Raw genomic sequence first — 27,526 nt, forward strand, 5'->3', positions numbered from 1 at the left:
AAGTTTATTAAAAAAATATCGTTTGAGATTAAAGTTCGCCAAATAGTGAATTACTCGAAATTGTGACGTGATAGGAAGCAGTCGACGACGCAGATTCAGTTTGTTCTATAAAATTTTTTTTAAGGAGGATTTCTGTGCAGACCTATGTAAAGCAGAAATCATTAATCAATTCTTTTTTGATTTTATTGTATGGTTAAAGTAAAATAGCTTAGCACAACGTCACACTTAAGATGAATAGATACTATGTATGTATGCACATATTTATCTCGCTTCCCGTAAAATGCAATAATACATAACTCATGTTTTAGCATAATTTTTATATGTATTTGCAATTTGGAACTCATTTGCAAAAAACAAATCTTTGAATTATTTGCGTATTTATTTACATGTAAATGATTTGTATTATTCTTGAGGAACATTAAAAGCCTGGATCCCAATCAGTCTTTTGTGGCTCCGTATGTGTTGAATAACAAACTATAATATCACCAGGCTGAGGTATGATGTTGGTGTCTTTTAAGCGTATACCGCATTCAACGTCTTTTTTAATTGAATCTACTTCATTCTTTAAATGTCTCATAGATTCAAGAGGTCCTGTAATGGAAAAAAGACATTCATATTATGTTTGTTTGGAAAATGTGTTGTATTCTTACCATCATAAATGGTTTTCTCCATTTCGCATTAAACGAAATTGGTATGCCCTTTTCAATACACCTTTTGTGCATCGACAACCTGCAACTGGTACTTCTTTTCGTCCCTCCGTGATAGAAAACTGTTGTAAAACATTTGCTTCTCCCGATATATCTTCTACTTCTAATGGAGGCAGTTTATTGCTGATTTCTTCTTTTAAGTCGTCAATTAAGCGATATATGATATCACAAACTCGTATGGAAACGTCACCAGTAACTTTAGCAGGCGGTTCAACCGAAAAGGCATAAATGATTGCATCGAAAGATTTTGCCAATTCAATATCAGACTCTGACACATTTCCAACGCCGTAATGAACTACATCCAAACGACATTTATCGTTTCCACTATATGTTTCTAACACATCAAGTATGGCTTCGACCGAACCATGTACGTCACCTTTGATTATTACACTGACGCGAGGTGTACCGTCATCTGGTAAAGTCTCTTTGGACCTGGGACCATGTCTCAAACGGAATCTACCCGCTAAACGACGGGCGTCTCTTTCTGCTCGATATTTTTCCAAATGTTCTTCTTCTTTTTACGTATTTCTTCAAGACTCTGTTCAGCTTTTTCTTTTTGAGCTTCGTGGGTCCGATATCTAAGGACAGAATGAGCCTTTTTCTGAAAGTGAAGAAAAAAATTATAAACACATTAACTCTAAAAACAACATTATATAAAAAACCTCTGTGTCAACTTCCAGAATTAAATCTCCAGCAAGTGGTAATTCTCGCCATCCTAATATTTCTACAGGTGTGCCCGGTTCTGCTTTATCCAATGGCTTACCATTATGATCAAATAGGCCTCTAACTTTAGCATGCGCAAGTCCACTAACTAAGACTGATCCTTTGCGTAAAGTTCCCCGTTTAACTATAGCAGTAGAAAGCTTTCTTAAAATAAAGCAAATAACTATTAATTATTATAATTTAATAATAATAATAATAATAATAATAATAATAATAATAATAATAATAATAATAATAATAATAATAACAATAATAATAATAATAATAGTAATAATATTAATTTAATTGTGAATAACTCTATGTATACTACACTATTATGGCGGTGAAAAATTACTTCGCAAATTGAAAGTATGCCGAAAATGTATTCAAACTTTCGAAGCATTTTTTGTTGCTAGGGGTATAATATAAAAGCTCCTGCGAAGGACCATTGAATAAAAATCATGATCATTCCGAAATGTTCGCAGTTTCCGAATAAAAGCATTATTTTTTAATTTATTTGCGATATGTACTCTTTCTAGCAAAAAACATTTTAAATTATTCAAGAAGAAGGGACAATTTCATGATGTATTTAGTACGTATTCCATTTAAAATCGTTTTAAATACATTCTTATACTCTAATAAATTTGTCATAAGTGAACGCATGAGAAATTGCATGCACTTTTTGCGCGTTTTGTATAAAAAGGTGGGAGACAAATGTAGAAATGTTAATGACAAATAAAAGCTTGATACCTATATTAAATATACATATTTGGTATAGTACATATGAACATACATTTTTATACTATATAAGAGCGGACAAAAACGCTTCTATACAAAGTAATCACTGTTGCCAACTTTTTTCCCAAAAATATCGCTAAAGTCGACTGAAAAAATAGCTAGAAAATAGCTAAATTCAAGACATTTTGAAAAATTTAGCGATAAATCGTCAAAATAATATTTATTATATGATTCTGAAAACAAATAGCAAAATTTTTCAGATTTTTTATATTATTCTAAAAAGTCAGCGATTTATCGCTAAAATCTATATACATACGTAGGAATGGGATAGTGATACAAACACATCTTATAACAAACACATAAGATAATCTTTTTTTATGTTAAATATTTTCACTTTGGGTTAGGAAAAATGTCAAGTTGAGGTTAATTTCGATATGCGACCCTATACAGATTGCTTTAGAAATGTTGTAAAGATAAATTGAATTTCGAAATGCTGGCCTTTATGGATCGATCCTTTATTTTCAGCATAAGAGTATTATTTATTTTTCCATTACAATACAATTACAAATTATATTCTTACCTAATTTACCGAGCAGGGTGACGATAACCATACGACCGTTGTAGTGTAGCAGACCAGGATCTCTGCTGGGAATCGAACCCACAACCCTCAGACGAACAGGCTAGCACACTACCAACTAGCCTACCGGGGCACCCAAGATTATTATTATACACTCCTTTTGTGGGAAGTTTATCTGCAATATCGATATGCGGCCCTATACGCCTTAGAAATGTTGTAAATTTTTAGGACTTTATGGATCGATCCTTTCGTCACTTATTTCCAATGTTCACTAATTTTTAGAATTATGGTAAATTTTATTATCATATCACTCATTTACTAAAAGACTAGAATAATTAAATATTCGTTTTTTGAGTACAACAAAATATACCCCTTTTAAAATTTTTCGTATAACTTTACCTGTACGCACAAATATTTGCTCCTAATTATGTTCTTCAGAACATTCAAAATAAGTATAATACACACAGCTAAAACTCAAATAATTTACATTGAATGCATATTTTTATACTTATACATACATATATGTAAATCGTCATTCGTAGCAACTTTTAAGCGATATTATCAACATATAAATGAATAAAAAATGCCTTAAAATCTAAAGAAAAATCGCTAGATTTCCCGCTAATAGCTAAATCATATTTTCCCCCGCAAAATGGGATTAAAAATCGCTAGATTTGACGAGAAAATAGCTAAATTGGCAACAGTGAAAGTAATCTTTATACTGTTCAAAAAAATTAAATCATTTGTTAATATTTTAAAATTTTACTGAAGCTGCGTTATGAATATTCGAGATTTTAACGTTTCGCTTTCGAAATGCAATTTTAAACGGCGATAGAGATTATGTCACAATTTTTCTTTCTAATATTAGTCAAAGATACATGTTAATTTCTGTTACACCCGTTATAACAGAATCACTCTCTGGTCCATAGTGCAATGTCCGTCTATCGGAAATTTCCGATGAGGTCACAGGCCATAATTATGAATATAATTTGAAAAAGTTAGTGGACATAATCTACAAAGTCAGGAAAATATATCCACTAACTTTCATTGAAATTAGATTACTACTTCAACTATCTCTAATATAGGCAATCGGCTTTAATTTGTTTCCAATATTGTGTTTTTATTCTTTTGAAAATTCAAAAATTGCTACAAAATATTTGAAGATAAAGTCTGATTTTAATAAAAGTTGGTAAGAATATAACCCTAAATATGTGGATTGTGATCACCAAGTTTTTTCTAATTCTAATTATAAATAAGACCTGTGTTACTATCTGAAATTATGGATAGACAGACATTGCACTATGGGTCGTGGCCTCATGTTTTCCTGATTGTCTGAAATTTTAAATCTCCATTTTATATACATAATATATTTTTAACATTTCCTAACTTTTGTTTAACAATCTTAGTTCTGCTTTCATATACACAAACGGAAATTAATGTTTAGAATTATCTATTCAAAATTTTTAAAAATTCGAATCACAATAAAAAATAAAAAAACATAAATTTTTGTACTAAAAATTTAAATTTTTCGAAGCCGGTTAACCGAGACATAAAAACCGGATAACTCGGTTAACCGAAAGCCAATGTCTTAAAAACCCGGTTTGCAAAAAACCGAAATATGCAATATAAACCGGTTGTTAGATTAACCTGGTAACCGGTTTATAAACACTACATATAACATATAATTTTAAATAATTATTAAAAGTATCAGAATAACGAATATTTTGCGACAAAATTAACATCACTATTGCACATTTTCTTATTTTTAATTATTTTTATTGCAAATTTTGATAAATTATTGCGTTATATTTAACATACATATACACTATGAAAAAAGAAAATAAAATGATTTTGGCCATCATTTGGTTGACAGAGGTGCATTTCCAAATTGTCTAAAAATAGTGCTGGCCAATTGGAATATTGTCAAATATTTATCTATTAATCCAATATTACCTAGATTAGAGTCTCTAAAAAAAAGGACGTATGGTCAGCTTAACATTGGTGGTAATCGATTTTAAATATTTACATACCAATTCTGGTCAGTAATGTATTTTAAGCAGTTTTAAATTCTGTTAAATGCATAAAATATCAATAAAATTTACAAATTTTCCCATATAAAACATTTTAACAAATGCTTTTTTGCATATTTTGCATAAAAAGTTTCAAATAATCATTTTATGCACTTTTAAAACTTTTTCAACAGGGAGAAAATGCATTCTTTAAAAATGTATTATCTTAAACTTTTTAATATAAAAATTATATTAGAATGAAGAAGCTCATCCATAGTAATAGATTGGGTTCAAAATAAACAAGTAAGAAAGTATATTCGGGCGTGGCCATATGGTCGGCCACGCCCGACCATATGACCATATATGGTGGTAACCCTACACCAGTTATGAATATTAAATGTGATTTATTTTTCATAATAAAGCATTTATCTTCAATATTCCCTTGTTCCGATACATTTAAGCAATTTATGGATGAAAAACTAATTTTCTGAAAGAAGCTTTATATGGGGGCTAGGGGCAAATATGGACCAAACCCAATAAAATTTTGTGAATATATTTATATTTACATAATATTTTATTGTGCTGAATTTCATCGCGATATTTGTGTTTATAAATTAATTTGGGACATTCAAGTAATTTTCTGAAGGGTACTTTGTATGGGAGCTAGGGTCAAATGGGGCCCGATCTTTATGAAATTTGGCAGGGTCATCAAGACTTCTATAAAACTTAGTTGTGCCGTATTTTATCGATATATATGTATATTTAACATAATTATGAGCTCAGAAGCCCTTTTCGGGGGGTTCTGTTCTATGGGGGCTAGGTGAAATAATGGACCGATCTTAACCATTTTCAATAGGCTTCGACCTGTACCTTGCGCACAAGGTTTACATGGACAGCCAGCCAGCCAGCCAGACGGACGGACGGACATGGCTTAATCGACTCAGAAAACGATTCTAAGCCGATTGGTATACTTTAAGGTGGGTCTAGGACGAATATTTTTGTATGTTACAAACATCAGCACAAATCCAATATACCCTCCCCACTAAAGTGGTGTAGGGTATAAAAAAATCCGATATAAACTTTCAAAGATATAATCCTTCAAAGTTTTATACCTTTTTGATTTTTTGTAGTTTTCGAACAAATTACAATCGCCATAAAAATAGCGTTTCTTGAAATTTTTAAGAATTTAACATTGATATGTCTTATGTGTTTAAGGGTCAATCTTTAGGTGGGATTAGGTAAGATTAGCGATTAAATTAAAATTAATCCTCGAAAGATGTTTTTGAGTACTCAATTAGTTAATTTTGTTTGGAAGTTTAGGCGCCCAATGGAGGTGGTTTAAACTTAAGCACGAAATGCAAAAGTGTAAACAGCTGATGCAAAAAAAATAATACAATTTTAATAAATATAAACATTAAATTTTCTATTTATTAATTAGTACACTTCTCGCCACTTGAATAGCACATATATAATTTTTTTTTTTCAAAGCATATATTTTTGGATCAGAAATTTCTGGAAACTTGCTTTTTCCCCTCATTGTAATATTTTTTGTTCTGAATAAAATGTGATACGAATAGTTGTCATATCTGTAATATTTGATTTTATATAATTTTTTTTGTAAATTAACCCAAAAAAGCTAATGTTAAAAATTCGCCATCTGAATAGAATATCCCCCAGAAAAAGTGATTTTATAGCAACTTTTGTAATTAAAACTTATTGATTTAGATTATTTACAACGATATAAATTAAACTAAGCTATTTTAGTAATGTGTTAAACCTCTTTAGTTGACTAACACTTCACAAATCCTGTTTGGAAGTGATTCATATAGCATGGCCATGTAATTCAGTTGCACTGAGCTCCAGACTTCTTTAATTGCATAGATTAGTTCAGGAAATGTTGAATACTTTTTTTTCCAGACTCATAAACTTTTCGGGCAACCCATTCCCACAAGTTTTCTATGATGTTTAAGTATGATGAATATGGAGGGCAGCTCAACAAGCTTCCAGAAATTCCTGATCCAAAAATATAAGCTTTGAAAAAAAAAATTATATATGTGCTATTCAAGTGGCGAGGAGTGTATAAATTATGGACACTTCAAAATACATATTTTTGTTTTTAAGTTTTCATTAATTTTCATATTAAATTTACAATTGGTTTAAACTTAAGCATGAAATGCAAAAAAAAATTAATACAAATTTTATAAATATAAACATTAAAATGTTCTATTTATTGATTAGTATAAATTATGCACACCCAAAATACATTTTTTTTGGTTTTAAATTTAAGTTTTCATTAATTTTCATATTAAATTTACAATTGTCTTCTTTTTTAAAAAACATGCATTGTTTTGGTAACAAACAGTGACATTTTCTGTTGTTTTGTATGGCAACACTGCGAAATTTAATATTGTACTCAAAAACATCAAAGGGGATTTACATCAGAAATTTATGATTAGATTAACTAATCTGATTATTAATTGGCATTTGATTGCTCTCAACAGATTTTTGTAACCTTTGATCCCCAAGTATCTCGCTTACACGATATTTTTGGAGACTTTAAATTTAGCTATCTAAAATTCCCCAGATTGCAAATTTTTTGCCTAATTTTTCTGCCGTTTTTTATCGTTTATATACAGTTTTGTATCTTATATATATCATAATTTGTATCTTAGTATATAATATTATAAACTCTTCTGATTTAAATGCAACAAATTTTATAGATTTCTATCGCGGATCTTCTTTTCTGGAAATAATTTTATGTTAATCGAATATTAGTTTAGTTAATTCGATTGTCTGCGATATTTTATTTGAAAAATATGTTTTGAAGTCTTAAAGTCTTCATCCTTTTAATAAAACATGCATTATTAAGGTAAAATTCAACATTAAATTGGTACTGTTTAAATTGAATCATATTTTAAATATACTTATAATTGACGTAGGGCATATGATATACAGTAGCGAGCACAAAAATTGCAACGCGTTGCGATAAGATCTTTGATTTCGTCTGTCGCGAAATAACGGTAATGAATCCATCTCTTCTTTTTGCTGTTTATTCTCTTAACTTAGAGCTACCAAATAAGCAACATTTTGTTCGAATTTCTATTACTCAAAGTTAAATATTTTATATGTGCTGAAAAATGTGAACATTTTCCGCGATCACAAAAAACGCAACGAAATGAAATAACAGTAAATTTATGATTTTTGTTGTGTTTTTAATGGAAGTTTCTTAAAGAAATTACACAATAATTATCTTCTAATAAACAAGCTCTAGAGGATAAGAATTCATGCTTAAAATAGGATAGCTCTTTTGAATGAAAACTTTTTTGGATTTACATATTTAGTTTTATTTTTATAAAGTGCAAATAAAGTGCACAAATTATAAATATACACTCACATTTGCTCGCCAGTGTATATTCATATTTCTCACATTTTTAGTGCAACGTAAAATAATTGTGCGAAAGCACGAAATATTTAACTTATATGTATTTACCCTCGTCTTGGATCTGTTTTAGATTCCACAACAACTCCTTCCATTAGACCTGTGAAGTCTGCTTTTAAACCCATTAGCGTCGCCTGTGTACTAACTGCTTCTGCTAGCAAAGGAAGATTTGTGCCTTTCATTGCCGAAATTGGTATAACTTGAATATCGCCGCCATGTTCCTCTAAGGTCAGACCCATTTGAGAGAGTTCTTGTTTTGTTTTCTCCTGAAATAATTTATGATTAGTTTAAAAAATTGTCTGCATAACATTAGTAAATGAAAACTTAGTTTTTTTATATATACAATATTAGAAAGCACATTAGTTATGCACCTACACATATAATGAAATGCATGGGAAGGTCCGTAAAGTTTCCTGACCCATAATCGATTGGAATCTTATAAGAAATTGTAAAACAGATATAAATCAAGAAGATTTGGACGGAAGCCCACAGAGACTCTTTAGTGTAATCCTGGAAGTGGTAACCAATACCAATGAATATATGAGATATTCTTATTATTTTGATACCAAAAACACCTACTAAAGAAATTTTGGATTGGATTTTTAATCAATTATCAAGACAAGTTTAGATTCCAATATGTTTTGCCGCATGTATTTTTTACTTCCATGTTATTTTTTGAAAATAATGTTACTTTAAATTTAGTTGATTTTAAAACAACATTTCTCAAATTTTTTTTGTCCTGACATCAATATTTGGCAAGCTGGATAAAAGAATAAAAAGGTCCTTTTTGAGGTTTTTTCGATTTTTTCCACATTTATCACAAAGAAAATATACGCAATTTTGGTATCACATGAAAGGCGTTTCAAATGTCATATCAAACATTAATGTGCGATTAAAAAAGTATTAAAAATTTTTAGATTTTCAAATTTTTACATAGAATTTTTTAATGTAGATAATTGAAATTGTTACATATTAAATATCAAACAATTTCACCATAATGGTTTTTTATGTTTTAAAAATTCCACCTAGTTAAAATTTAATTTTTCAAAAATTATTTTCTACCCGATAGTGTTAGTTATGCAATCAATGCTGACATAAAATGCATATCATTATACGCATAATTTTATAAGCTTTTCAGTGAAATTAAAAGAATATTTCAGTTTAACTGAAAGGCACTTGCTGTCCTGCTTTCTGCACTGAAAATAATCCATGCTCAACATTACGAAAAAAAATTTCGTAACTTCTATTTTCGTAATATTTACAAAAATTTCGTGTATAATACGAAATATTATTTAATAAAACCCTTTTCTATTTTTACGAAAGTACGAAAACCTTTCGTAATATTTTTTTTTTAAATTTTAGCGAAATTAAACATAATGATATTAATTATATTATCATTAAATAAAACTACAACATTTTTATAAAATTTAAGAAAAAGTATAATATTATTCACGAATTATTTTCATAAAAAAAATTAAAAATTCGTGTGGTTGTACATTGTCCGAAATGCTTCGTGGTTTCGCACCATGAAATTCTTTCGTAATATATACGAAATTGTACGAAATATTTTAGTAAAATGCAAAATAATTTTATATATTTTACATTTTTTTTAAATACATAAATATGTTAGTTCTTTTAAAATAATTATTGTAAATTTAGAAAAAGATTGCGAATTAAAAAAAAACAATTTTTTTATGTTTTTTAAAAAAAACATAAAAATTGTCTGCCTAATTTCCTGTAAATTTAAAATTACGTTTAATATAACTCCATAAAAATTACGAAAATAACAAAAAAAAAAAAAAATCCTAGCAAAATATATATTTTCTTTTTTTTAAATCAAAAATAATTCTTGTATATTACTAAATAATCTTGTTACGAAAAAAAATCGTTACTTTCGTTAAATATTACATGCCTTAAAGAAATTATTTTTGTAAAAGAAAACAAAGTTTCTTAATATATACGAAAAAAGATATTACGACAGGTTTTCGTATTTTCGTAAAATTATAAAAGGGGTTGATTAAACAATATTTCGTATTATATTACGAAAAAAGTAGTTACGAAATTTTTTTTCGTAATGTTAAGCATGGATTATTTTTAGTGTAGAAAAAATATTTTGAAATTAACAAAAATGTTTGCATAAATTAATATTTCGTAAATTTTTCCATATTTATTCAAAATTCTCTTTTTTCAATTTAAGTAAATTAATTTTTTCAAGATTATTTTGCATTATACTAAAATATTTCGTACAATTTCGTATATATTACGAAAGAATTTCGTGGTGCGAAACAACGAAGGATTCGTACAATGTACGACATTTTTCGTATTTATTAGGCATGGATTTTTTCAGTGAATGTATATGTATGTCCACATTGTATGTGATATAAAATTAAATTAAATTAGTTCGGTAAAAAATTTAAAATTTGTATTGAATGTTATTTTTTTACTGTTATAAAATAATAAAGAAACAATTAAAAGTACAGATGAAAAGTGACAAATTGTTTTTAACACAAGATAATATATTTAATTTGTCATATTTTTGAGGGGTTTTACAACAAATTAACGAAAAATAGTCTAAGAACTTCAGTGTTTAAGTTATAGTATGAAATACTTACAACATTAGCTTCAGGTTTATCAATTTTATTAATGGCAACAATGATGGGAACTAAAAATAAAAAATATATATATTAAAATAAATGAATAAATGTAAAAAAAAAAATTAAATAAAACACTTAGGGAGAGTTTTACAGTTCTACCTAATGGAAAAAGTTTATGTATGAAGTATAATTTCGTTCCCTAGAGTGAACTATGAAACCGGCCCTTACAATTCGAAATACAGTGCACTTGCGAAAAGGTAAATGAATTACAACCGGTGCACACTGGTTTATAAACTTTTATATTTGGAAATAATTCGGTATATCGGAAATGGGGGCCAGTGAGTAGCCCCCAAAGTTTGTCACATTTTTTAAAAAATCGCCAAAAATTCTTTTATGATCCGAATGAGCTGAATTTTAGAACCTGTTATAGAATTGATAAAATGATGGTGAACATTTGTTTTTTGCTAAAAAAGCGATTCTAGTAGAACCCCTTCTTAAGGAAGCGTTTCTAGTGGAACTTTTTGCAGAATTGATAAAGTGGGAATCTATGTTTAATTTATATGGGAGATGCTATTTCATTTTCAAGTCATCTTGTATTCGATGAAATTCTGCATAATTAACGTGCGTACAAGCTTTACATGGCATAGCATAGTCGACTCAGAAGGGATATTAAGCGTTTGTGCTGATGTTTGTTGGAAATAATCATTTAATATAAAATAACTTAAGAACATTTTTTCTAAATATATTTTAAAAATACACATTTTATTACAAAACCTATATGAGTTAGATACTCGGCCGGCAACGGTTGCCTCCTATGCCGATACCAACTCTCTATCATTGTTAACGTGACCAGACATCCCGCTTTTTAATGCTTGATCCCGACTTAGATTTCAATCCCGCTTTTCAATAACAAATCCCGCTTTTTGTTACATAACAGGTCAATCGTCCTTAATTTTGTTGTAATCAATTTGGGATTTACTATTTAAAAGTTTAAACTTTAAATTAAGAAATTTTGTTAGAAAATAGAGAATCGAAAAAAATATTCTAGTATTTTTTAATAACATATCAAAATGTGGGTACAAATAGACATCAACTTTTTAAATAACAAATTTTCAGGCTGATGTTTAAATAAAGTTAACGGTCTAAAGAAATTATATTATTTTAAGTGACAAGTGAACCTTAACTTTTTGGACACATGACTTTAAATTTATAAAGCTGTGTTTTTTTTGTAGAGTTATAAGAAAAATATCAATCCAATTTTATGACCAGTATTTTAAGTCCCGATCTACTGGACAATTGAATTTATCCTCACTTAAAGTGACTGTGTATCTGATCCATCAAAACACACTAATATTTAACAATCAGGAGAAATAAGTAGTTCCATTTGTGGTCCCATTCTGATTTGTTTTATTTTTATAACTAATAGTTCAGAGTGATTTTATCGAATTTTTCTTATACACTATGTTTCCTCATATTTTACTCAGAATTCTCGAGGAGCATGCGAAAATGCTGTATAAAGTTTAATTTATACTGATTTTTTAATAACATAGGCCAACAAAAAAATGTATTTTATCATATCAGGTTTTTGTGTCTTGTTTGCCCTACCTTTATTAATCGAAATTCAGTTTTTATTTTTTCCTATGCGTCAAAATTTTGAGATAAAGAGGTTTTAATTCAGCATAATTCTTCAGTAGAGTTTGTAAAATATTTGAATGAAAATTAGTATTGATTTTGAGGTGCTTGCATCTTTTTTGGGAACCTAACAATCAACTCAGAAACAAAAATAAAAATATAAAATTTGGGAAAATATAAATTTTGGGATTTTTTTTTTGGAACGTTTATAAAAAAAAAAAAATCAAAAAAGACAATTTTCAAAAAAATTCTTGACATTTTACTCCAGAATTACAAACGTATGGATCCGAGTATATCATTCTCAATAACAAGGCAAGGTTTTCATGCACTAAAAAATTAAAAATATGCGCTTATAACATGCACTATAAAATATGCACTAAAAATGTGGAAAATATGCACCAAAAAATATTTTCTTTGTGAAATTTATTTGTTAGCACTAATTTTTCTTTTATCATATTTGAGTAAATTTGTATAGATATTTAGAATTTTAGTTTTTGACAACATATACATATATAGGTTCTTGATGATCTTGATACTCTAATACCAATTAACCAGAATCACGATCTCGTGTCAAGACCAAACTCAAAAAATCGATTTGAAATTTGCACTGCTATTGGATAGTAGCCCAGACACAACTGTCAAGAACTTTATCGGACGGAAAGAGCTGAAGTGTTGAAATTTTCTATAAATATTTCTTATAGGTTTGTTTGGTATTGAATATGAGCAATTTCGGTCCACGTTTTCGCATAGCCCCCATACAAGTGGCCCCCTGAAAAAGAGCTTTAACAGTCATAACTGTTATAAAAATGCGAGTATAGCGAAATTCGACATAAATAAGTCTTATATGAGCTAAATTCTCTCTACCAAATTTTATGAGGATCGGTCCATAATTGACCCCCATACATATGTATATGGTCCCTCCAAAAAATTACTTTAACGCCCATTACTGGCTTAAAAATACGAGTCCAGAGCTGAAATTCGATATAAGTAAGTTTTTTACGAGCAAAAATCTTTCTACCGAATTTTATGAGTATCGGTCCATAACATACTCTACCCCCCATATATGGTTCCCCTCAGAGCATGACTTTAATGCTCACTACTGGCTTGAAAATAGCGCTGAAATTCGACAAAAGTAAGTTTCGTACGAGCACAAATCTCTCTACCGAATTTTATAAGAATCGGTCCATAATTGACCCTACCCCCGATTTTCAGAAAATGACTTTAACACTTACTGCTTACTAGCTATGAAATTCGATATACAGAAGTAAGTTTCTTACAAGCCAAAGTCTCTCTACCAAATTTTTTAATTGACCCTAAAGTTGGACAAAAATATTTTGTTTTTAATAATTTCCATAATTGACTTAAGCCCTATTTCAAATATAAACCTAATGTTAATATAGGAGCATTCCATTTACGGCATACGGTATATAAGAATATAACACTTGTTTTTAAATAAAATTTGTGTTCGAAAATTAAAAAAATGTGCTAAATATGCTATAAAAATATTACAAATATGCAAAATATATGTATTTTAAAGCAAAATATGCAATTTATGCATTTATAACAAAATATGCAAAAATATGCAACAACAAATAGATGCCATTTTGTTGCAAAATCTTTGATTCGAAAGGAAAACTACTTAAAAGTTATTTTGAGTTACTGACTACAAACATGCATTTGCATAGAAATCCTTGCCCTGCTCATTAATATCTTTTCCGACATCTATTCATCAAGATTTATTAAGAATATTTTAACGGAATTTTCAATTTTTTTTTTATTTATTTCCTGTCCAACAACATTTTTGTAACTAACACCAATAAAATTATTTATATAAAAAATAACTAAAACTCTAAATATTAAATTTTTTCTTCCATAAAAGAACATCTTCGGAAAATCACCCAGAAGTTCAAATTAATATCGATATATGTATATAAGATCCGTCTTAATCAAGTATAATGTGTTTACTTGTTTTGATATTAAGTTTTATTAAATCCAGATTTAATGAATGACAGTTTTCAAAATCCCGCTTTTTCAATATATTTTCATTCAAATCCCGATTTTTAGTCACTCGGATCCCGCTTTTATTCCAAAACCATCTGGTCACGTTAATCATTGTGTATATAGTGAAAAAGTTATGGATTATGAAAAGTCGACTTTTCGACTTTGTGTTTTATGAAAAGTTGACTTTTCTACTATTTCCGACTTATTTTCTTTTTCGTAATCTCATATATCGTACATCGGAAAAATCGTACGTCCGCACCGACTTTATTAAAATTAAATTCAAAAGGGCGTAACAACAACAGCAAGTCAGAAAGTCCTAAAAAGCAACATAATATACAATGTCTGGCAGTACAGTTATAATCCAAGGTGTTTATTGATGTTAGGATTCAGTACTTGTGAAAAAATATCGTTTTTATAACAATAATAGCTTTCAATGTATTTAGTTTTTTGTCTCTCCCTTAAAATTTTTAAAAGTGTTGTTACGCCCTTTTGCATTTCAAGTAACGATATATGAGTAAAATCAAATATTTTTAAGAATCGATGAAACTAAATTAAAATGTCACGTATTTGTGTTACTCTTTTGAAATTAGTAAATGTTTTGATACGATTCGGTATAATATACCAAAACACATGTATGTCCATAATTTCAGACCATTGGCTTATTATCTCTCAACCTTCTGAACATTTAACATTTTAAAAAATATTCTGGGTCCTTCTAATTCTAAGACGATCTAGCCATGTCCGTCTGTCTGTCTGTTGAAAGCACGATAGAGTCCGAGCGGAATGATTTAGAGGGTTGAAATTTTCCATAAAAGGGAAAAACAGATTTAACGGCCATATCTGTTTTAACAGTACGATTATGGCGATAAAATTCGTCATAAATAAGTTTCATATGATCCAAAATCTCCCTGCCAAATTTTATGAGGATCGGTCCATAATTGACCCTACCCCCCATATAAGGTCCCCTTCGGAAAATCACTATAGCGCTTATTACTAGCTTAAAAATAAGAATATAGCGATGAAATTCGACACAAATAAGTTTCATGCGAGTCAAAATCTCTCTATCAAATTTTATACGGATCGGTGCATAATTGATCCTACCTCCCCCCCCCCATATAAGGTCCTCTTCAAAAAATGAATTTAACGCTTATAACTGGCTTAAAAATACCCCCATATAAGGTCCTAAAATGGTACTAAAATTGAGTCAAAACTAAAAACCTCATAACTTCGTTAATATTGTGTTTTTTTGGGAAAAACGTGTTAATCTGTGATCACTTATATTTCTTACCAAATATCGATTTTTGGTACTAAAATTGAGTCAAAACTAAAAACCTCTATAACTTCGTTAATATTGTGTTTTTTGGGAAAAACTCGTTAATCTGTGATCACTTATACTAAAATTAAGTCAAAATTAAAAACCTTTGTAACTTCGTTAATATTGAGTTTTTTGGGAAAAACGCGTTAACCTGTGATCACTTTTATTTCCTACCAAATATCGATTTTTGTTACCAAAATTGAGTCTAAACTAAAAACCTCTATAACTTTGTTAATATTGAGTTTTTTGGGAAATAACGCGCTAATCTGTGATCACTTTTATTTCCAACCAAATATCGATTTTTGGTACTAAAATTGAGTCAAAATTAAAAACCTCTATAACTTCGTTAATATTCAGTTTTTTGGGAAAAACGCGTTAATCTGTGATCACTTTCCTACCAAATATCGATTTTGGGTAGTAAAATTAAGTCAAAACCTCTATAACTTCGTTAATATTGTGTTTTTTGGAAAAAACGTGTTAATCTGTGATCACTTATATTTCCTACCAAATATCGATTTTTGGTACTAAAATTAAGTCAAAACTAAAAACCTCTATAACTTCGTTAATATTGAGTTTTTTTGGGAAAAACGCGTTAATCTGTGATCACTTTTATTTCCTACCAAATATCGATTTTTGGTACTAAAATTGAGTCAAAACTAAAAACCTCTATAACTTCGTTAATATTGAGTTTTTTTTGGGAAAAACGTGTTAATCTGTGATCACTTATATTTCCCACCAAATATCGATTTTTGGTACTAAAATTGAGTCAAAACTAAAAACATCTATAACTTCGTTAATATTGAGTTTTATGGGAAAAACGCGTTAATCTGTGATCACTTATATTTCCTACCAAATATCGATTTCTGGTACTAAAATTAAGTCAAAACTAAAAACCTCTATAACTTCGTTAATATTGTGTTTTTTGGGAAAAACGTGTTAATCTGTGATCACTTATATTTCCTACCAAATATCGATTTTTGGTACTAAAATTAAGTCAAAACTAAAAACCTCTATAACTTCGTTAATATTGAGTTTTTTGGGAAAAACGTGTTAATCTGTGATCACTTATATTTCCTACCAAATATCGATTTTTGGTACTAAAATTGAGTCAAAACTAAAAACCTCTTTATATTGATTTTTTTGGGAAAAACGCGTTAATCTGTGATCACTTATATTTCCTACCAAATATCGATTTTTGGCACTAAAATTGAGTCAAAACTGAAAACCTCTATAACTTCGTTAATATTGTGTTTTTTGGGGTAAACGTGTTAATCTGTGATCACTTATATTTCCTACCAAATATCGATTTTTGGTACTAAAATTGAGTCAAAACTAAAAACTTCTATAACTTCGTTAATATTGTGTTTTTTTTGGGAAAAACGCGTTAACCTGTGATCACTTATATTTCCTACCAAATATCGATTTTTGGTACTAAAATTGAGTCAAAACTAAAAACCTCTATAACTTCGTTAATATTGAGTTTTTTGGGAAAAACGCGTTAATCTGTGATCACTTATATTTCCTACCAAATATCGATTTTTGGTACTAAAATTAAGTCAAAACTAAAAACCTCTATAACTTCGTTAATATTGAGTTTTTTGGGAAAAACGTGTTAATCTGTGATCACTTATATTTCCTACCAAATATCGATTTTTGGTACTAAAATTGAGTCAAAACTAAAAACCTCTTTATATTGATTTTTTTTTGGGAAAAACGCGTTAATCTGTGATCACTTATATTTCCTACCAAATATCGATTTTCGGCACTAAAATTGAGTCAAAACTAAAAACCTCTATAACTTCGTTAATATTGAGTTTTTTGGGAAAAACGCGTTAATCTGTGATCACTTATATTTCCTACCAAATATCGATTTTTGGTACTGAAATTGAGTCAAAACTAAAAACCTCTTTATATTGATTTTTTTGGGAAAAACGTGTTAATCTGTGATCACTTATATTTCCTACCAAATATCGATTTTTGGCACTAAAATTGAGTCAAAACTGAAAACCTCTATAACTTCGTTAATATTGTGTTTTTTGGGGTAAACGTGTTAACCTGTGATCACTTATATTTCCTACCAAATATCGATTTTTGGTACTAAAATTGAGTCAAAACTAAAAACTTCTATAACTTCGTTAATATTGTGTTTTTTTGGGAAAAACGCGTTAACCTGTGATCACTTATATTTCCTACCAAATATCGATTTTTGGTACTAAAATTGAGCCAAAATAAAAACCTCTTTATATTGATTTTTTTGGGAAAAACGCGTTAATCTGTGATCACTTATATTTCCTACCAAATATCGATTATTGGTACTAAAATTAAGTCAAAACTAAAAATCTCTATAACTTCGTTAATATTGTGTTTTTTGGGAAAAACGCGTTAATCTGTGATCCTACCAAATATCGATTTTTGGTACCAAAATTGAGTCAAAACTAAAAACCTCTATAACTTCGTTAATATTGTGTTTTTTGGGAAAAACGTGTTAATCTGTGGTCGCTTATATTTCTTACCAAATATCGATTTTTGGTACTAAAATTGAGTCAAAACTAAAAACCTCTATAACTTCGTTTATATTGAGTTTTTTGGGAAAAACGCGTTAATCTGTGATAACTTATATTTCCTACCAAATATCGATTTTTATACTAAAATTAAGTCAAAACTAAAAACCTCTATAACTTCTTTAATATTCAGTTTTTGGGGAAAAACGCTTTAATCTGTGATCACTTATATTTCCTACCAAATATCGATGTTTGGTACTAAAATTGAGTCAAAACTAAAAACCTCTATAACTTCGTTAATATTGTGTTTTTTGGGAAAAACGTGTTAATCTGTGATCACTTATATTTCTTACCAAATATCGATTTTTGGTACTAAAATGGAGTCAAAACTAAAAACCTCTATAACTTCGTTTATATTGAGTTTTTTGGGAAAAACGCGTTAATCTGTGATAACTTATATTTCCTACCAAATATCGATTTTTGGTACTAAAATTGAGTCAAAACTAAAAACTTCCATAACTTCGTTAATATTGAGTTTTTTGAGAAAAACGCGCTAATCTGTTATAACTTATATTTCCTACCAAATATCGATTTTTATACTAAAATTAAGTCAAAACTAAAAACCTCTATAACTTCGTTAATATTAAGTTTTTTGGGAAGAACGCGTTAATCTGTGATCACTTATATTTCCTAGCAAATATCGATTTTTGGTACTAAAATTAAGTCAAAACTAAAAACCTCTATAACTTCGTTAGTATTGAGTTTTTTGGGAAAAACGCGTTAATCTGTGATCACTTATATTTCCTACCAAATATCGATTTTTGGTACTAAAATTGAGTCAAAACTAAAAACCTCTATAACATCGTTAATAATGAGTTTTTTGAGAAAAACGCGTTAATCTGTGATCACTTATATTTCCTACCAAATTTAGATTTTTGGTACTAAAATTGGGTCAAAACTAAAAACCTTTATAACTTCGTTAATATTCAGTTTTTTGGGAAAAACACGTTAATCTGTGATCACTTATATTTCCTACTAAATATCGATTTTTGGTACTAAAATTGAGTCAAAACTAAAAACCTCTATAACTTCGTTGATATTGAGTTTTTTGGAAAAAACGCGTTAAAATGTGATCACTTATATTTCTTACCAAATATCGATTTTTATACTAAAATTAAGTCAAAACTAAAAACCTCTATAACTTCGTTAATATTGAGTTTTTTGGGAAAAACGCGTTAATCTGTGATCACTTACATTTCCTACCAAATATCGATTTTTGGTACTAAAATTGAGTCAAAACTAAAAACCTCTATAACTTCGTTAATATTGAGTTTTTTGGGAAAATCGCGTTAATCTGTGATAACTTATCTTTCCTACCAAATATCGATTTTTGCTACTAAAATTGAGTCAAAACTAAAAACCTCTATAACTTCGTTAATATTGAGTTTTTTGGGAAAAACGCGTTAATCTGTGGTCACTCATATTTCCTAACAAATATCGATTTTTGGTACTAAAATTGAATCAAAACTAAAAACCTCTATAACTTCGTTAATATTAAGTTTTTTGAGAAAAACGCGTTAATCTGTGATCACTTATATTTCCTACCAAATTTAGATTTTTGGTACTAAAATTGAGTCAAAACTAAAAACCTCCATAACTTCGTTAATATTGAGTTTTTTGGGAAAAACGCGTTAATCTGTGATCACTTATATTTCCTACCAAATATCGATTTTTGGTACCAAAATTGAGTCAAAACTAAAAACCTCTACAACTTCGTTTATATTGAGCTTTTTGGGAAAAACGCGTTAATCTGTGATCCTACCAAATATCGATTTTTGTACTAAAATTGAGTCAAAACTAAAAACCTCTTTAACTTCGTTAATATTCAGTTTTTTTGGGAAAATCGCGTTAATCTGTGATCACTTACATTTCCTACCAAATATCGATTTTTGGTACTAAAATTGAGTCAAAACTAAAAACCTCTTTAACTTCGTTAATATTGTGTTTTTTGGGAAAAACGCGTTAATCGGTGATCACTTAGATTTCCTACCAAATATTGATTTTTGGTAATAAAATAGAGTCAAAACTAAAAACCTCTATAACTTCGTTAATATTGAGTTTTTTGGGAAAAACGCGTTAATCTGTGAACACTTATATTTCCTACCAAATATTGATTTTTGATACTAAAATTTAGTCAAAACTAAAAACCTCTATATCTTCGTTGATATTGAGTTTTTTAAGAAAAACGCGCTAATCTGTTATCACTAATATTTCCTACCAAATATCGATTTTTGGTACTAAAATTGATTCAAAACTAAAAACCTCTATATCTTCGTTGATATTGAGTTTTTTGGAAAAAACGCGTTAATCTGTGATAACTTATATTTCCTACCAAATATCGATTTTTGGTACTAAAATTGAGTCAAAACTAAATACTTCTATAACTTCGTTAATATTGAGTTTTTTGAGAAAAACGCGTTAATCTGTGATCACTTATATTTCCTACCAAATATCGATTTTTATACTAAAATTGAGTCAAAACTAAAAACCGCTATAACTTCGTTAATATTGAGTTTTTTGGAAAAACGCGTTAATCGGTGATCACTTATATTTCCTACCAAATATCGATATTTGGTACCAAAATTGAGTCAAAACTAAAAACCTCTACAACTTCGTTAATATTGAGTTTTTTGGGAAAACGCTTTAATCTGTGATCACTTATATTTCCTACCAAATATCTGTTTTTGGCACTAAAATTGAGTCAAAACTAAAAAGTTATATTGAGTTTTTTGGGAAAAACGCGTTAATCTGTGATCACTTATACTAAAATTAAGTCAAAACTAAAAACTCTACAACTTCGTTAATATTGAGTTTTTTGAGCAAAACGCGTTAATCTGTGATCACTTATATTTCCTACCAAATATCGATTTTTGGTACTAAAATTGAGCCAAAACTAAAAACCCTATAACTTCGTTAATATTGAGTTTTTTGAGAAAAACGCGCTAATCTGTGATCACTTATATTTCCTACCAAATATCGATTTTTGGTACTAAAATTGAGCCAAAACTAAAAACCCTATAACTTCGTTAATATTGAGTTTTTTGAGCAAAACGCGTTAATCTGTGATCACTTATATTTCCTACCAAATATCGATTTTTGGTACTAAAATTGAGCCAAAACTAAAAACCCTATAACTTCGTTAATATTGAGTTTTTTGAGAAAAACGCGCTAATCTGTGATCACTTATATTTCCTACCAAATATCGATTTTTGGTACTAAAATTGGGTCAAAGCTAAAAACCTCAATAACTTCGTTAATATTGAGTTTTTTGAGAAAAACGTGTTAATCTGTGATCACTTTTATATTTCCTACGAAATATCGATTTTTGTTACTAAAATTGAGTCAAAACTAAAAACCTCTATAACTTCGTTAATATAGAGATTTTTGATAAAAGGCGTTAATCTGTGATCACTTATATCTCCTACCAAATATCAATTTTTGGTACTAAAATTGAGCCAAAACTAAAAACCTCAATAACTTCGTTAATATTGAGTTTTTTGAGAAAAGCGAGTTAATCTGTGATCACTTAGATTTCCTACCAAATATTGATTTTTGATACTAAAATTTAGTCAAAACTAAAAGCTCTATAACTTCGTTAATATTCAGTTTTTTGGGAAAATCGCGTTAATCTGTGATCACTTATATTTCCTACCAAATATAGATTTTTGGTACTAAAATTGGGTCAAAGCTAAAAACCTCAATAACTTCGTTAATATTGAGTTTTTTGAGAAAAACGCGTTAATCTGTGATCACTTTTATATTTCCTACGAAATATCGATTTTTGTTACTAAAATTGAGTCAAAACTAAAAACCTCTATAACTTCGTTAATATAGAGATTTTTGATAAAACGCGTTAATCTGTCATCACATATATCTCCTTCCAAATATAAATTTTTGGTACTAAAATTTAGTCAAAACTAAAAACCTCAATAACTTCGTTAATATTGAGTTTTTTGAGAAAAACGTGTTAATCTGTGACCACTTATATTTCCTAACAAATATCGATTTTTGGTACTAAAATTCAGCCAACACACTATTTATTAGACCTTGGTGTACAAAATTTTTGATATTTCTTTTTATATGACTTTAAATTGTAAGAACTTTTCAATTTCTATAAAAAGTGGATTTGTTACGTTTGCGTACTAAGCTAACCATATATAAAATCAGGATTGGAAATAGCTTCGAAGCAGTGAAAAAAAAAGGTGTAATATAGGAAAAATAATGTAAAATAACTGTAATTCGTTAAGGATATTTTAGAGATAACGGTAGTAAAGAACGATAACCAACCTTTATTAAAATAAAGTATACATAAAATACTTATAATATCTTGAGCCTACTGTATTAACTGTTTAAAATGGCCACAACAATAAACAAGGCGGAATCGAACCAAAAATGTTTCGAATAACCACGAATATACCAAAGTATTGAGATTCCCAATGCCCCATAACCTTAAAAAGTATTAGGTAACGATAAATGAAATTTAATTAAAAACATGCAAAAGACTTAAACCTATCATTAAAGCAAACGTTGGCTCCAATAAAGGCTGATATATCCATGCGAAAAATAGAAAATGTCCATATATCAGTAGGGTTACAATAGTGTTCACAAAAACATGATTATATTTTTCACTCCTTTTCTACGAAAATCAAATTTAATTTCATAATTTAAAGCTTAGTTAATTTTTCGGGACGTATTATACATATTTACCCCCTTATTCACAAAAAAAATATATATTTTATAAACAGTTTATAAATTAGATTTTGTATGGAAATTTTGTTTTATAAACCTTTTATAAAATAAAAATGTTGTTTGTGAATAAGGGAATTAATATATATAGAATGAAATTCTTATTAAAAAAGCGTATGTGTGGTATGTTGTATGTATGTTGGTTTTGTTTTTTTTTTCATGCTTTGGTATGTTTGGATGTGTGTTAGGTTCTTTGTTTTGTGTATTTTGTTTTTGTGTTTTGTTTCGTTTCGTTTAGGCTTCTTGTTTTATGTTTTTTTGTTGCTAAAGTAACGGTAGTCTTGGAAAATTGAAATGTTATAAAATTAAACTTATTTTAAACACTCTATGGTAAAGGGTATAAAGGCGAAATATGTACATATGTCTGTATTGAAGAAGTTTTCCGCGGGCAACTTTTTGTAGAAATATAAAATATGTTTAAATAAGTAGATTTTAATTCCCGGGATTCCCTAAAATTCCCGGGAATCGAGATGTTAAAAATCGCCACATTTCCTGGGAATCTTTTCCCGATGCTACCCGGGAACGAACTACATACTTGTAAAATTAACACAAAGCTTTGGTAAAAGTTTAAAATTAAAACAAACCTTCGATTTTTAATGTTTTAATATTTGTTTTTAAAATGAAATCTTGCTAATGTCAAAAATATGTTGTGTAAACGAACTAGGTTTTGACAAAACCCAACTCTAGACAACAAAAAAATATTGTGTTTGTTGCCGAAACGCTCTCACCTTACTTATTACATCATGGTTTTGAACAAGGTATGTATGTATATTAATTTTATTTTTTTATAATTAATATATCTTGGTTTTCAGAGATGGGGGTAGTGCACTAAATTATTAGTTAAATCAATATTTAAGTAGCACTAAATATTATTTCAAAAAATATATTTTTCACTAATTTTCTGGAGCTTAGTGGTAGTGAAGCTTATATTTTTAGCACTAATATTTTTTAGTGATAATTTTATTTTTTTAACTATAACTCAATTGAGTGATAGTGTAGAAAAAAGCACTACACTCTAATAGTTAAAAATTTGAACAGTCACTAACAAAAGGCTTCAATAATTTTCTTTGCACTATTTTTTTTTTATGAAAATGAAAGAATTTGTAAGACAATAAATGATTCAATTTTTTAAAAGGCACATCTATTAAAATGGAAAATACAGATTTTGTTAGCGATGGCACTATGATAGACCCTACATATGCAGTTACCCCAACAACATCTCATGCTTTAAAAAGAAATGGTGATGAACCCTCCTCGGAGAATTAAATTAATTGGTTATTCATCTGCGATGCCAGTTGCCAAAATGATGTGGTTACTGGATGTTTTTTAGGCAATAGCTTGGAACCTTTGTAAATAATGAACGTTTTACTCATTAATAATATTCGTCCAATGAGGTTTTGGTTGACTTAAACCATTTCTAGACTGTCCTATTAACTTAAACTTTCAAATGAGTGAAACATTTCTCTGTTGAAAAAAATAGTGCAGGAATATTTTTTGAACTAATAATTTAGTGTAGAAAAAATTATTTCACTAGGCTGTAAAAACAAATATTTTAACTATTTTTAAAATATTTTTAGTTAAAAATTTTAAATACCACTATCACTATTATTGAATGAGGCTTATATTTTTCAATTCATCACTAAACATAAATGAAAGTAGTGAATAATTTTGAACTACCACTAATAATTAGTGATAGTTAAAAATTAGTGCACTACCCCCATCTCTGTTGGTTTTGAACAACATTTTTTTGTTTCTGAACTGTCATCACCTTATGTAAATTCGCCTTGGTTGCGAACTTCCATCTTAAAATCTACTCATATTTAGCACAACTCTGTTAAAATGAAAATTTGATATTTTTGGTATTTTGCGCGCGTAGTCTGATGTTTTTCTCCCGATTAAAAATTATTTAAAATTCGGATTTTTTAAACAATATCGATTAATAATATTGTTTATTAATATTATACATATTGTCTTCATAACAAGCAACGTGAAAAAGTATACATAATATAGAAATAAATTAGAAGATTTAAACTGTCTCTGAAAACATAAATAACACTTTTTTGTGAAAGAAGGAATTAAGCAGCAAACGATTGTTGTGAAATAATGAACTATACATAAATAATAATAATAAAATAATTGTAAAATCCTTTTTTAATTCTAATTAGAAAATATGGTTTGAACAAAACTCTAAATTCCAGGAATTTTATTCAACCAGAACAAAGATCTAAAACATTCAATGTGTTCTGTTATTTTATATTTGAAATTGCTATTTTTTAGTCCAATTAGATACAGGACATAAGTATGTATGTATGTAATACATAGAAACATCACTGTATATACATTTGTAGGGACATCGATTAGAAGTATGTATTACTCGGCACACAGTAATCCTATTTATTGTTATTCACCATGATGTAATAAGATGAGAGCGTTTCGGGTTTTGTCAAAAGGAAATTGCTAAAATTATTAATAAAAATGTTGGAAAAAATAAGCCAATATTTAAATTTTGAGCAGAATCGGTGCAAGGATAACGAAACCAACCATATATCTTCAAAAACGAAAATGTGATTAAATAATTTCTAGTTGCCAAAAGGAAAACGGACATTTGCCTTTCCTCTTTGGAGGGACCTTATTTTATTCGTTTGCGTCTAAAACATATTAGAGTAAAATGTAAGTTAAAAATTATATCTTTGAAATTTCGTTTTCTAAAAATTTTAACTATGTCATACCTACATTTTAGAGAAAATTATGTTTCCAAAAAGACATAAAATAATGTATGTATAATAAGTAGTCCGACTCTTTGTAACAGCAATACCTAACTTTAATAGGATTAACAAGTAAGAGTGCTATATTCGGCTGTGCTGAATCTTATATACCCTTCACCATAGTGTATTTAAAAATTAATTTTTCCGACTATATCATTATTATAGCAATAGCAAAACATAATGAACAACAACAACGCTAAACGATATAAACACACAAAAAACAAAATACACAAGGCAGCAGTGTTGCCACTTTGGTTATTATTAACCAAAATTGGTTATTTTTATTTGGCATGTGTACATGTGAATTATTTTTTCGTTTTGGTTATTTTTTGGAAACAATTGAACTAAATGCTGTTTGCTTTTATTCTAAAAATAAAATTAAAAAAAACTTATTTTATCTCTAATTTTAAATCAACTATGTAATTATACATATCGTCCTGTTTTGAATTTTAATGGGGAGGGTATATTGGATTTGTGCTGATGTTTGTAACATACAAAAATATTCGTCCTAGACCCACCTTAAAGTATACCAATCGGCTTAGAATCGTTTTCTGAGTCGATTAAGCTATGTCCGTCCGTCCGTCTGGCTGGCTGGCTGTCCATGTAAACCTTGTGCACAAGGTACAGGTCGCAATATTGCTTAAATGTATCGAAACAAGGGAATATTGAAGATAAATGCTTTATTATGAAAAATAAATCACATTTAATATTCATAACTGGTGTAGGGTATCATATGGTCGGCCACGCCCGACTATACTTTCTTACTTGTTTTATTACAGCAATTTGTACATCTACTGGTTATACTTATGTGCACAAAGGTATTTTTTGAAATCTTAATTGGTTAGGATTTAGCAAAAGTACCTATGAGTTTTCCACATATTAAATGAGTTGATTAAAATCATAACAACACCGTAATATTATTTTATTTCCACTAGTCAATCTAAAACCGTGAATAATGAATCCTCTCTCTCCTTCTGGTGCATCCATGAACTTAAAATCACTTTTTGGGTCGATTCAAACTCGTCCGTCCTTCCTTTAATATTTCTATTGGAACTTTTTATGTAAAGAACTCGCGATACTTATATGAAAAGACGAAGTAGGCTGTACTTCGCATTTCGATTTTTATGGAATTTGGTGGGAATAGTCTACGTACTTAGTCGATTATGTCCTCCAAATTAAATTTAAAATCTAAAGTATTTTGCATAAACAGATACTGTGCTAATTTGCCGAAACTCTAAGATAAATGATTTTATAAGAATTAATAAAGTATTTTCTGCTAATTGATGCAAGAATAGTATCACAATATCTTTAAAGTATTAATCAACTGATATTTTTAAGTAACACAGCTAAGGAAAATGAAATTGTATTGTATACAAAAGTTGTAATAACATCTAAACTCGTACGACGAACAATAATCGCGATATATGCAAAGATTTGATACTCATGATATTTGACTTCTACTATCTCACAATGACTTTTAGTTCTTTATTTACATTTTCTAGATGATGTTGTATACTAGTTTTTATTTTACCGTCTTAAATTCTAAATTTTGGTCAATTTGTCGGATAATTTGGATAGATTACGTTTACAAATATTGCTGAATTTATGAATGTAATGCTAATATCCGCTACATGGTATTATAATTTGGCCAAATATACCTCTTAACCCCAAATTTCGAACGAAATCTCCAAATCTGTACATAAAATGGGAAGAATTTTATAATTTAAAATTGTTTTCCAA

At 28.7% G+C, this 27,526-nt stretch overlaps 1 protein-coding gene across 1 annotated transcript in view; it reads right to left on the reverse strand.

The window, feature by feature from the left end:
• Positions 1-360: 360 nt before the first annotated feature.
• Positions 361-27,526, reverse strand: part of LOC119613342 (translation initiation factor IF-2, mitochondrial-like) — a 34,729-nt gene continuing 7,563 nt past the window's right edge. The window contains 7 exon segments of the mRNA XM_037969362.1: positions 361-591; positions 651-663; positions 665-1,227; positions 1,230-1,308; positions 1,370-1,574; positions 8,224-8,438; positions 10,785-10,834. Of these exon segments, the coding sequence (XP_037825290.1) occupies positions 419-591; positions 651-663; positions 665-1,227; positions 1,230-1,308; positions 1,370-1,574; positions 8,224-8,438; positions 10,785-10,834 (1,298 nt within the window). The 3' untranslated portion in view covers positions 361-418.

Source organism: Lucilia sericata, unplaced genomic scaffold (assembly GCF_015586225.1).
Source record: "Lucilia sericata isolate MDLA Ls3-8-SP2 unplaced genomic scaffold, ASM1558622v1 Contig002074F_arrow, whole genome shotgun sequence".
In the NCBI taxonomy this organism is placed as follows: domain Eukaryota; kingdom Metazoa; phylum Arthropoda; class Insecta; order Diptera; family Calliphoridae; genus Lucilia; species Lucilia sericata.